Here is a 13,663-nt window from a genome sequence, read left to right on the forward strand (position 1 = left end):
GGGAGAGAACGCAAAGTGTTTTTGAGGAAAGGAACCTGGAAAGCAGATGCTGCTTGAGGTAGATGAGCTGGAAAATGTGAATCTGTGGCATGAAAGGTTCCCCGTTTTCTGTTAGTAGCTCATAGAGATAATGAGGGATGAAATAATAGTATCATCTGAGTTAAATGGAGGCACACCTGTGAATTTATTTCAAGCCAGGAACTTAAACACCTTGTTTCTTTGTTTGAGGTCATGGAAAAGTCTAAAGAAATCAGCCAAGATGCTGCATCTGGATGAGAAATGTGGACCAATTCCAGATGTCTGAAGTTTCCACCTTCATCTGCTCAAACATGAGGATATTCAGCCATCTTGTCTTTCAGAAAAAGGAGGCAGGTTCAAGCCTGAGCACAAATGGGTGACATTCCAGAACTTTGACCCAAGTGTGACAGTTTAGTAGATTTAAACCTCTGAATTTGAATGTCAATGTCAAATTTATTTATATAGCACTTTAAAACAGGCATAGAACTGCACCAAAGTGCTGTACAAGAGTGACAACAACACAAATGAATAAAAACAAAGTATCAAACACTAGTTTAATTAAATGCCAAAGAATAAAAATAAGTTTTAAGAAGCAATTTAAAATGATCCAGGCTGTGGATAGATCTAATTTGGAAAGGTAGATTGTTCCATAGAGAAGGAGCAACAGCAGAAAAAGCCCGATCTCCTTTCTTCTTAAGTCTGGTCCGAGGAACTGTTAGTAAAAGCTGATTATTAGAACGTAGGGTTCTGGACACGGCCTGAAATTTTAAAAGTTCCAGAAGATAAGGGGGCGCTAATCCATTTAAAGCTTTATAAGTTAATAAGAGAATCTTAAAATCTATTCGATAAAAAACAGGCAGCCAATGTAAAGAGGCCAGTATGGGCCTTATATGGTCACGCTTCCTGGTTCCTGTAAGAAGCCGAGCCGCTGCGTTCTGGATCATTTGAAGTCGCTGCATCTGTGATTTATCCAGGCCTCTATATAATGAATTGCAATAGTCCAAACGAGATGTGATGAAGGCACGGATAAGTCCTTCAAAGTCTTTTAAACAAAAATAAGATTTAACTTTAGCTAAAATACGCAGGTGATAAAAACTTGATCTGACGACAGAGCTAATTTGTTTATCTAGCTTTAAACAACTATCAAAAGTAAAACCAAGACTCCTAGCAGAGGTCTGACAAAACCGAGCTAAAGAACCAAGAATCAGATCTGGATCTGTTGTGTGAAGACTCTGACCAAATAGTATAACTTGCGTTTTACTTTGATTGAGGTGAAGAAAGTTTTGCTCCATCCAAGATTTGACTTCTGTTAAACAATTGTTCAATAGTTGAAGAGATTCACTTTTGCCATTTTGTAGTTTGAGGGGCATATAAATTTGGACATCATCTGCAAAGCAATGAAATGAAACGTTAAACCTATGGAAAATCTGACCAAGAGGTAATAGATACAAAATAAACAAAATGGGACCTAAAATTGAGCCTTGGGGGACACCGTACTTTAAAGGTTTAGCCCCAGAACAACATTGGTCTAAATGAACTGAGAAAGTTCTGTTTTCTAAATAAGACTTAAACCATTCAAGTACCGGGCCTCTCAAGCCAACACAATATTTTAATCTATGTAAGAGAATCTGATGGTCTACTCTACAGTGTCAAATGCTGCGCTCAGATCTAAAAGTAATAAAACTGCGACATTGCCTGAATCAACTGTTAAAAGAAGATCATTATACACTCGAAGCAGAGCTGTTTCAGTGCTATGAGCAGCTTTAAACCCAGACTGAAATGTCTCAGTTATATTATTGTCTTTTAAAAAGATTTCAAGCTGAATAAAAATTAATTTTTCAAGGACCTTAGATAAAAAAGGGAGTTTTGAAATGGGCCTAAAATGTGCTAGTACACTTGAGTCTAGATTGGGTTTTTTAAGATGGGGTTTAACGACAGCATGTTTAAGTATTGATGGGACACAACCTGACTGCAATGAGGCATTTATCACCATTAAGATATATAGGCCAGAAGTAAGAAAAATGTCTTTTATCAGACGAGTAGGTAGACAGTCCAAAGGATAATTTGATGGCCGCGGGTACTTAATTACTGAGGTGAGTTCATCTAAAGAAACTGGCTGAAAATGCTCCAGAACAGCTGTGCATTGTGGCATTTCTTGGAAATCTAAAACTAATAGGGTATTCGAGCTTCTAAGAGCTACAATTCTTTCTATGAAAAACTTAGAAAAGGCCTCACAAAGTTCAGCAGAGGCTAAAGGGCCAGATGTAGTCGAGGGATTAACAATCCTATCTAGGACATTAAAAAGGACTTGAGGCCTATGCTTATTTGTAGCTACAAGATTAATAAAATATTTAGATTCTGCTAATTTGACATTGTTCTGATTATTAAATAAACTGTCTTTCAATATTTCATATGAAACTTTCAATTTATCTTTTTTCCATCTCCTCTCAGCTCGCCTACAATCCCGTCTAAGGGCACGAGTGGTTTCATTAAGCCACGGTTCCAAAAGTTTCTTTTTTGTAATTTTTATGGTTTTCAAGGGTGCTACTGTGTTTAGAGCATTTGAACATGCATTGTTAAAATTTAGAATAAGAGTTTCAATATCAAGATTGCTATCAGTGGGGAATGTAGTGTTAGCAAGGATTGCATTTAGTTGAAGAGCAGTTTCAGAGTTTATATTACGAGAAGGTAGAGGTTTTGTGTTGTTTGTATCCACAGAAGATGAAATATTAACAGAAAATAAAACAGGCAAATGATCAGAAATACATGTCTGGAGGATTTCAATGACATCCAAACAAAGCCCATATGATAATACCAAATCCAGAGTATGTCCCTTTAAATGCGTTGGCCCAACCACAGATTGTGTGAAATGGAATGAATTAATCAAGTCCAAAGAGTCCTTCACCAGAGGTTTATCTGGGCAACATAGGTGTATATTAAAATCACCTGTAATTAAAATATGATCATACTCTAATGTAATCCATGCCATAAGTTCTGAAAATTCATGAATAAAGTCCTTGTTGAACTTTGGCGGGCGGTAGACCACCACACACACAATTGGTTCAGTTAATTTCACTTCAAAGACTTGATGCTCAAAACTGGAAAATGAATTTATAGATGATTGTTGACAGTGAAAACTGGATTTAAAAATTGTAGCCAGACCTCCACCTTTGCCAGTCAACCGGGGAGAATTTATAAATGCACAGTTCTGAGGTAGAAGTTCAGAAAACGGGAACAACTGACCTTCTTGTAGCCAAGTTTCTGTGATGAATAAAAAATCCAAATCCCGAGAAGTAAACAGGTCATGTAGCACGAAGGTCTTATTAGCTAAAGACCTAGCATTAAGCAAAGCCAAGCGGATGGTTGATGGAGCAGAAGCACAAGTTGAAGAATGTTTGAAATAACATTGAGCATATTGATAAAGCTTTGGTAATCTTAACTGACTTAAACAGAACAAATTCAGTCTGATTTAAGGTTTAATAAAGAAATAAGGGGTTATGCATTTGTTTTTAATTCATAAAATGTTACGGTAAATAAATAAAAATAAAGAACTCATGGAAATAAGGTCTTACAAAGCCAGTTACCCTGAACAGAAACACAAAAGGTCTTTAAGCCTGGAGGAAAATGGAAATAACAGCTTGTCAGAGCTCACTAGCTGAATCCTCTGACTCACCAAACCTGACTGGAGGGCAGGAACATTATCACCTACCCATGATAGTGGCCTGCCAGCCACCACGGTCCAAAGCCCGCCGCTCATCCCCCAGGCCCGAGAAGCTCCCGAAGGAGAAGGTGCTTCGTGTGGGCGAGACGTCCAGGTGGTCGTCGTGCAGCAGGAACGGCACACCCATGCGGCGCTGGCGCTTCTTCCCAGTGTGATGGAAGGGGATAGAGCCCTTTCTCTCCCTGTCCTCCCGTCGGTTCTTGAACTACAGCAGAGTAGGAAGCAGGTTTATGCCAGTCCTCATTCCTCCTGGCAGAACAAGACTCCGACTCAGGGTCCAAACTGGGCGCCAGGAACTGACCTTTTTGAAGATGTTCATGCCCAGGTCAGAGGACAGGTCCGGAACTGCCTGTCGACGCAAGTTGGTGAGAGACACCTTCGCAAAGGTCTCTGTGCTCAGAGATTTGCCTTCTTCGTTGCACTTCAGACTCATGTCCTGCAAATTATTATTAGTGATTGTAGGGTCACTGAAGTAGTACAAGTTCTACAGTCTACAGTCTTACAGCTCGACTAGTCAAACTTCCTGCCGTTACCTGGGTCTTGTGAGTGTTGACCAGCGAGGGCGTCGCGGCCACCATGGAGCTGCTGCGTGGCCGTGGCAGAGGTGTGACCAGGGGTTCCGGGTTGCGCTCGGGTCTCTCCTCCATGATCTGCCTCAGGCGCTGCAGGTAGTACATGAGGGCCCAGTGCACGCCCTCCTCCGTCCAGTGGGGCTGCAGAAGGCACCGCAGCACGGCCACGTCAAAGTAGGTGGCGTAACGGGCTCGATGTGCCAGAGACGCCGGGAGGCCGGCAGGAGCTGAAGTCCTGAAGGAGGAAATATTCAACTTTAGGAAAAAGCACTATTGTGACTGGATCTTTTTATTAGCATTGATTATGCCAGCATTAGGGTGTGGACAAGCTTTCCTGTTGTACGGTATTCAAATTTAGTATTTTTTTCACTTTTCTTCCTCTTCTAATAACACAATAAGAGGCCTATTATGGTCTTTGATTTCTTTTTCTCCTGACATTGTGTTAATACAGAGTTGTTCATTTCCCTCCTGCACAGTGTATGTGATTTTGCATCTTTGTAACTTGCTGATTTCCTTTTGCTTTATTTTGTGACATCAGGTATGGATGTCATCGCTGATTTCTTTTCACCCTGGCATTGTGTCAAGAAGGACCATCTATTTTCCCCTTCGATTTCTGTAATTATGGATCTTTTTATCATTTCATAACAAGTTCAGGGGCCCTTGGAGGGTGCTGCTATTGTCCGTCCTGTTAACACACACCTAATTCTTGTATTTTTTTAAATGCCATAATTAAATGGTTACCTTTGCACATGACTGATTTTGCTTCTCCATGTTACAAGATAATCAGCTGCCATTGTAGGTCATTGCTGCTTTGACTTTGTTTTAACGACGATCAGCACCTCTCCCTATTAAAAGTGGTATTTAATCTTTTTTCTGATGTTTTTAAACCAATTTTATGGAGTCCTTTTGCCTCTTGTCCAGGGTGTACCCTACCTTTCGCACAGAGACCGCTGGAGTATGGGAAGGCCTTAATACAGAGGTAAAGGATAAATGTGTATAGTTAAGTAATAGATAGGGCTTATTTAGACAGTCTTTTCCTTATTAAATTAATTAGTAATGTTTCTTTCCATCTGGCTGACTTTTGACTTCCAATTTTACAACATAGTCCACGAAGGTCAACGGTGATTTCTTTCCACTCTGGCAGAGTTTCAACACACATCTTCATGCTCCAAAACAATAACATCACCCAGCTCAAGTTTTTTATTAAAGGTGGTCATATTGCTCATAACTAGCTGACATGGTGCCCCAGATTAGCAGCAGCTGAAATAACCGTGTATTAAGGCTTTAAAAAAAGAGAAGAAATCCAGAGAAATTTCGGTCCATCAAGGGCAAGCGTGCAAGCTTAAAGTGACTCTGAAATCCCTCTGACAGTGCTGCGCGGGGAACCATAAATCACGGCACATATTACTCCCGTGGCCGGGGATTATTTTGGGAGACAAGAGTTACATTTGGAGATGAAGTTAATGGGACGAAGCATGACACAGCTTGTGTTCATGCTGTCTAGACCCACTTCTGAGAGTCGGACAGCTCAGCCACTCCGTCTGCCGTTTTGCATTTCTGTACTGGTGAAATGTTGGCTCAGAGTAGAAAAATGCAGCCCACTTCTGTGCATTGTTTAGCCCTTACTCTCAAGCTCTTCAGGTTTTCGTTTACAAAATCTATTCAATTTCAGCTGCTTTAGGTCCAGAGCAACCATGCACTGTGGTGACTGCAGCAAAACCAGCATTCTACTGCTTTAACCTTTAAAGCTTGTGGCTCCTTAGCCTTCCTGCAACGTGCACAACAATAATACCATACCAATGCCTCCTCCTGTCAAACTAGCCCTGTTGTCCACTCCTGCCACAATGCCTCATTAATAATACATCAAAGAAGGACCGTGAACAAGGGCAAAGATCCCCCTCAGCATCATTTGGGCAGCAGCAGCGAGACGGGGGGCTTTGGCCTACGTGAGTTCACTATAAATAAGCTGGAATGAAGGTCAGCGGTTGCTGCAGAGCTCAACCGCGGAGAAACATATTGAAAACCACAAGAAGGGCGGCGAGAGACATAGGGAGCCTGGGATGATCTACAGCGAGCACGGAACGATGCCCTATCAGTCTGAAGGAGGCTGCGGCTCCTTTTCCCTGCCTACTCCTCAGCTGTTGTTTCAGGTTGCCACGGAGACCGAGTGACGACAGTCCCCCAGCACTCCATCCGCAAAGAGACGGGGAAAGATGCAACAGCGGTAGCAGCCGGGGGTTGCCATGGAAACTGCCTCCGCATCAGCGGCGCTGGGGGAGAGGTGTGGACCACGGCGCCGCGGGACGGGAGCGAGCCGTGTTAATCACCCCGCGCCGGAAACAATTGCAACCGAGCAGAGGAGCGGATAAAAATAGCGGCCTAATTGATGAAGAAACACAAAGATGAGCCCAAACTGGACGGAGTCTGTTTTTACCCGCATGAATCTTGCAGTCATGCCCCATTAAAATGCCCAGCAGGTGAAGAAGGCAGTTAATCTGACTTTGTTCTGCCGAGCAGAAGGGATAAACCTCTCCGTCTTTCTGGATTACCATGCGACTCGGGGACACAGAGGTTTGGGATGGAGGAAGGGGAGCTTTTAGGGCTTGTTGTGATGCACTGCCTCCTCTTCCATCCCTCATTCCCTCTCCAAACCATTGCAAGGGTGATTCAGAATTATTCCAACCTGCTGTGATGCATTTGGAAAAACAAAAACACCACAGTAGGAGTGGAACTACACACACCTGTTAGCGGCAAACAACCCGGTGACATTTCGGAGCAATCAGACATTTATTTCATGACTATTTTAGTTTTTGGCGAGCCAGGCCGTGTCATGCCAGACCAGCGGTGCCAGCATCAGACATGTGCCACATTACTTGAGCATAATTACCCTGGTTATGTGGGTTAAAGTCAGAACAGTGAAACAAGAGCCTCTGTGTCTGCCTGATGAGACAGAACTGCTCCAAGCAATGCAGCTATTAATATAAACTGTGCAGTTTATCTGACAGAAGCCTGAAGGGATCATTTTTCCTCTACCACCAACATCACCATGGCTCAGACTGTTACCTGAACTCCCCCCCCCCCCCCTTTCTATTCCACTTTGGTGGTGAAACTTTTACAGGCCTCAAAGTGTACAATTAGGAACTAGAGAATCAGAAAAAGTCTCTAGTTGCCAAAACTATAAGTTGTATCAGAGGACAATGTAAAACCCTGGGTGGCACAACCTACTGAAAGCATTCACATTTTAATAAGTCTACTGTGTAAAACACGGTAGACTTAAAATACGTTTAAAAGATTACAAACAGAATTTATTTCCAGTTTTAAAAGAAAGTTCCTAAGATGAAATATAGTGGGAGGGAATTTTTTTGGGTGTATGAACTCCACACATTGGAAGTATTTGAAAGAAGTGAATTCTACAGCAATAAGAATCCCACTGGGTGAAACTAGATAGCAATACCTCCATCCATCCATCCATCCATCCATCCATCCATCCATCCATCCATCCATCCATCCATCCATCCATCCATCCATCCATCCATCCATCCATTTTCTAACACGCTTATCCCTATTGGGGTCTCGAGGGGTGCTGGTGATAGCAATACCTGCTTTTCAATATATAAGATAAGATGTGGGAAAATATGCCCATAAAGGTACTTTGCAATTAAAAAAATGTTTTCACAAAATCTAAAGTCTAAAGATTGAATTATAGGATAAACATTGTCTGGAAAATGTGTATGTCTGCCAAAAAGTTCTAAAACTGAAATAGACCATAAATGTTTTCAAAACACCATTTCAGTCAGCTAAAGTGATCCATTTAAACTTTGAATGTGACAACAGCTATCCATCCTTCTATTGTTCATCCATACTTCAGCATCACTCATCTGTATGATTTGATTGAATTTGACTTTATAAAGTGCCTTGAGATGACGTGTGTTGTGAATTGGCACTATATAAATAGAACTGAATTGAACTGAATTGAATACAATCCATCCATCTGCAAATCCATCCATCCATCCATCCATCCATCCATCCATCCATCCATCCATCCATCCATCCATCCATCCATCCATCCATCCATCCATCCATCCATCCATCCATCCATCCATCCATCCAGCCGTCCACCTATTCATGTATTATTCTAATAATTTATCCATCCATGTGACACTAATGGATTTATTTACTTTGGAAAGAATAAAGTACTTTTTGAATTATTACTTAGCTGATAGATTTTAAACAGGGATGGTTGTTGCTAATATGAATATGCTAAAGTTAAAGAATACATAGAATCTTTTTATGAAAATTATTAACTATTAACACTTTTGATCTTCACATTAAGGTAAATGATGGTGCTCACTTTTTCTTAGAGGGGCCTTTGGCAGACGGGGGTTGCTGGGAAGTGCCTCCTTTCTCAACCGAGTTGGCACGACGACAGCTCTGCTCACCAGCTGCCAGAGATGAGGAATCCGACTGGCCGGCTTCACAGACCACCTGGAAACCCTGTGGGTTGAAGATGGACAGATAACACGGGCAGGAAGGAGAGCAGGCCCGTCCTGGTGATTAAAGAGGTTAGAGTGAGGTTTCTGTCATGATCCTAGCTTACCCTGCTCCCGATTGGCTGGTGTTAATGAATACTAGCAGCCGTCCCCCAGAGGGGGAAACAAGGAGGGGGAAGGATCCTCTGACTCTTGCCTGAACACATTTAATCAACAGGCGAAGCTGAATCTGACAAGATAGGAGCTAAATACACTCACTCACCATGGGACTTTGGTTGGCGGAGCCGTGGGGGCTACACTGGTTGTTGACTGGGGAGTTCCTCTTTGCTGTGGGGACAGAACAGAGCCGATTATCCTAATCACGAACAAATAAACAGAGAAGTCCAACAGGGATTTGTAGTTACCCGTCACAATGTTCCGGACTGGTTTGATGAGGGCAGTGAAGGCAGGGATGTCCGGCTGTCGGTGCTCCCACATGGGCTGCCATATTACCAAACCACTGGCAAGCCTGAAGGTCAGGTCCGACTCCTAAACAAACCACATTTAGATTCCAGAAAGTTGTCGTTCCCACTTCTTGTGTTGAACATGAACTTCCACAGACCTTGATGCGATGAATGAGCGGTGCAAATAAGAACACGAACAGCTCCACCGTGGCCATGCTCTTGTGGAACAACTTGGTGCGAGCGTGCTCGTCGTCCTCCAGCAGGGAGCTGCTGTGCTGTGGCCCCAAGCCGCTGAGGGCCGACCCGGAGCCAGAGCCGGGCGCACCTGGGGAGGATCCTTGATTCCCCACGGGCTGGAGGAAGGCGCTGCTGCTGCTACCTCCCCGGGACCACCCCTGGCTCAGAATGGGCTCATGGTTGCACTCCTGGGCGGCATCGAGCAGCATCCAGTGCAGTGTGTGCAGCAGCTTGGTCTCAGCCACACCTAGTTTATCCTGGTGGCCTGTCGGAGGTTTTGAATAGGTAGAAAACAATTAATTTCATTAATACCAATCTATTGTCCAGATAAAGCATCATAAAACTGACACACATTGACAGTTGCCCATGGCGGCATTAGTGGGTAGGACATCTATAAGAAAACAACTATAACAGTCAGTTCTGCTAAAAAATTGGTTCCCCCGTGTGTTTTCTTTTCTGGTGGGTGGGTCCACTGCTGTATCGGTCTTTATTCATCCGAAACCATATTTTTGAATTTCAGTTGACTTTTCAGATGACTTTCTCAGGATCGGAACTACATAATCAGAATTTTACAGAAGATAGTATGTCTCATAGTGCCAGCTGTGTTTGACTTTTAAATGGAACTGAATTGGCACGTATTTAATTGGATTAGAATTTGACCAAATTAAATTCATTGAAACTTAAATTAAATGTTTGAACTGAATTGAGATGAAATTTATTGCAACCCAATGAGTTGCACTGTAATGCTGCATTATTGTAACAAATTTAGACTTAAAAATGTGATGAAACATCACTAAAATTGCATTTTGTCATATTTGCTGCACAATGTAATAAAAACCATGAAGAATTTTAAACAGTTTATTCCACAATATGTTATAACATTGTTATATTTGTTTTATCACACTACTAGAGGAACGCTCGTTTATAGCCCAGAAAATGTGATGCGGATTATATTTGTCTGTTGCATGTTCCATAAATTGTGGGGGATAGATTAATGCAGTGGGACTTCAGACAAGCTTCAATTAAACCAAAACGAAAAAAATCTATGACCAAACCTAAATACTGTGGTACGTGTATAAGCAAGCAACAGTGAATATTACCAGCCATCTGAGACCAGGTAACATTTATAAAGCCTGTAAAGTGACATTAGAGGAAAAACAAACAAACAAAAAACTCCCCTATGAACTCCTTGCAGGGTTGGCTGTTTAGAACTTTAATTCGATGTCTGATTGTGGCTGTCAACTTTTCCGTGTTTTACTCTCATGTTCTTAAATCTTTTTACTGTTGTTTTGTAGCACTTTGAGATATGTATAACTTAAGTACCTTATAAACAACATTTATTACTACCCTATAAGCAATCACGGATTCAGCACCTTGGAGAGTGCATCCTTCATGTTCCTGCCTTTGCGATGAAGCCAAATAAGTGACAAAATAACCAAAAGTTTGGAATTTAGGCACGTTATAATAACCGCCACTAAATTGTAAACACAATGCGGTAGAAACTATTGCGAAATGCATTCACAGATTTATTAAATTTTGCAGTGATTATTACAAAACACGGTTTTACTGACATTTTATTACATTTTGAACCTATTACATTGCAACATAATGTGTCGTTATATGCACCTTATACTTGGCTGTAGATGGACTGAAATGAATTGGATGAGTTTGAATTGATTTCTTGTTTTTTACATAAACTGATGGTAGGTGTTCTTTAATGTTGCATAAAATGATATAAACCAAATTGAATCAATTATGCAGGAAAAACTTGTTCCAAACTGTAAAAAAGGTCACTTTGGAAGTTGATCAGCTTATGGTGCAAAGGGAGTGTAGAGCATCTATCAGCTGTTTAAAGTGCTTTAAACAAGGTCATGATGCTCTTTCAGTTATATACCTTTATGCATTTTGATGTCAATGACACAATTTTCTCTGGTTCTGAATGAAAACACGAGCAAAGCCACAGTCTCAATGCGTCTCACCCAGTTTGTTCCTGTTCGACAGCAGGATTGAGGTGCAGTGGAGGACGTGAGGCAGGGCTGCCTGGACCAGCTCCCAGCGGGAGATGCTCTGGATGGCCTCCAGCAGCGCCGGTGACAGCCCGTGCAGCTTGTTCTCCACCAGTACCCGCTCAAAGGACTGGGAAGGCGTCCAGAAACATTGGGGAGGAAGAAGGCAGCAAAACACAGGAATTAGAGCGGCCCTTCTTTGATTATCTAAATGTCCCACATGGCCCCAAGCAGGGGAAATGCCCTTGGGACAAACAGGAGCAGCTTTTGCTCTGGGAGCATGGAGGAAGCATCATTATGCATATGAGTTTACAAATGCTCAAGCTCCTGGGTAATACGAGGAAGCAAGAGGGAGAACTCATTTGTTAAATGTAAAAACCACTCAACCTGCAGGTGCATTAAGGCAAACCAGATTAGAAGCCTCTCATCATGAAATGACTCACCACACAGGAGGCTTCATACTGTTTCCCCAACTTTGGCCGCAGGAAAGCACTGAAATCACATTAAAATGATTGGAATCAGATTACATCCGAGCGGCGCATGGTAGACCTGTTTGCGTTTGGTGCAAATGTGCGTTCCAGGTGCGGCATCCTGCATCGAACGTGCCCTCCTTTATTAAAAACAAGCCACAGCAGATCCGAACCGGGAGAAGCCTTCGTTCTTTACGCCGATGACAAACACCTGTTATCCCACACACCAACCTGGTCTGCCTCCAGAGGAAGGTCTGGATAGGGAACGGTACTCCCTTCCCGCATTCCGGCTCGTTTTCATCCAGGCTTTTCCTCTTCACCATTTTGCCTCTGGATCGGTCCTCCTGGACTCCTTCCCGACTGGCTGTGTGGGAGCTCCGCTGCTGCTGCCGCTGCTGCTGCTCCTGGCTCAGCCCAGGTGATCCAGCCAGCCTTCCTCACGACATGATTGGGTTCATCCTGCGTAAAATGGCTGCAAGTGTCGATCGGCGGCGGTAGAAATTGAGTGGGAGAGAGAGCAGAGGGAGCGGAGGAGGAGAGAAAAAAGAGGGGGGGGGGGTCTGATTTTTCTGCACCTCCGTCAGCGTACAGAAGCTGATGATCGGTGCTCATTTATCGCTTAAAGACGCAGAGAGCAGCTGCAGGACAGATGTTTCTCCACCTTGACGCCCCCTCTACTCGCTGTGCATGAGATTTACCAAAACAAATTGGCGCATCTTTATTCACATCTTGACAACGATGCACCGTGTTGAGCATCAACAGGTTGGTTGATGACCTGGGAAAGAAACATCATCATCAACAAGCCTGACTCCTCCAATCTGCAAAACCACAATCAAGGAATATTTTTAAAAGCATATAGCATTTAATACAATTACAAAGTGTATCCTTTTTAATTCCAACTGTCATTTTGTTTTTTGTTTGTTGTTGTTTTTGTAGTAAGGAAGTAAAATGTTATTATGGTACATTTTCCGCCACTGTACTAAGAGATAAAATAACCTGTTTTTTTTTATAATTTAACTAATACTAATGTTGCTTTTCCTAACTTGTTAATCATTTGTTGTAAACTGATTTTTTTATTCTATGGAACATTTGGGCAGTTACCCTGGGCAGCCATGAGCCAGGCACTCTGTCCACTTTTAGGTCTGGGCTTAAAACTTTTCTTTCTGATAAAGCTATTAGTTAGATTCAGTTGCATAAAAAAGAGAATAGGGAGGCTAATTTATGTGCGTTGTGTGAAAGTACACTGTATTTAATCCTGCCCAAGCATTTAAATGATTTTCTGCTTTTTGATTGGTTGTGGGGTAGCTCAAGGAGGGCCTCTGTCAATCACGCAAGAACTTTTACTAATTGTGGATAAATGGAAAACGCTTATATTTTATTTTCAAAAGATCTTTGTGTATGTCAGCCTAAAGCACCGCTAATAGTTATGTCTTTTTTTTTTTTTTTCAAATTGTGAAATTGAAAATGAATTTCTTTATGAAACTTTTTAAATGGAAGAACATGTTGGTTTTTGTTTTGGATTTTATACCCTTAAAAAGGGTTAGCAGCAATCAGGATATTTACTACGTCTTTCCCATATGGTGTCTTCAAGTGATGGGGGTGACTGATTTGTTTCCTTTGGGATAATATTATACTTTGTGTGTATTGGTTTTTAAAGCCCTGAACCGTTTACTAGATGGGAGTGAAGAAAAAGGAATTAGTCCGGG

General features: G+C 42.2%; 1 protein-coding gene across 3 annotated transcripts in view; it reads right to left on the reverse strand.

Annotated features, from left to right (window-relative positions):
* Positions 1-12,615, reverse strand: part of LOC105931049 (unc-80 homolog, NALCN channel complex subunit) — a 66,983-nt gene extending 54,368 nt beyond the window's left edge. For 2 of the 3 annotated variants that reach the window (XM_021320012.2, XM_021320011.2), the window contains exons 1-10: positions 12,189-12,615; positions 11,931-11,979; positions 11,461-11,617; positions 9,403-9,746; positions 9,206-9,329; positions 9,064-9,128; positions 8,663-8,805; positions 4,273-4,546; positions 4,041-4,175; positions 3,728-3,944 (exon numbers count right to left, since the gene is read on the reverse strand). In XM_021320012.2, the coding sequence (XP_021175687.2) occupies positions 3,728-3,944; positions 4,041-4,175; positions 4,273-4,546; positions 8,663-8,805; positions 9,064-9,128; positions 9,206-9,329; positions 9,403-9,746; positions 11,461-11,617; positions 11,931-11,979; positions 12,189-12,280 (1,600 nt within the window). In that variant the 5' untranslated portion in view covers positions 12,281-12,615. The remainder of the gene's footprint in view (positions 1-3,727; positions 3,945-4,040; positions 4,176-4,272; positions 4,547-8,662; positions 8,806-9,063; positions 9,129-9,205; positions 9,330-9,402; positions 9,747-11,460; positions 11,618-11,930; positions 11,980-12,188) is intronic. The other variant, XM_012869539.3, reaches the window with a different exon arrangement.
* Positions 12,616-13,663: the final 1,048 nt, after the last annotated feature.

The sequence above is a fragment of the Fundulus heteroclitus genome, chromosome 24 (genome assembly GCF_011125445.2).
Source record: "Fundulus heteroclitus isolate FHET01 chromosome 24, MU-UCD_Fhet_4.1, whole genome shotgun sequence".
Lineage (NCBI taxonomy): Eukaryota > Metazoa > Chordata > Actinopteri > Cyprinodontiformes > Fundulidae > Fundulus > Fundulus heteroclitus.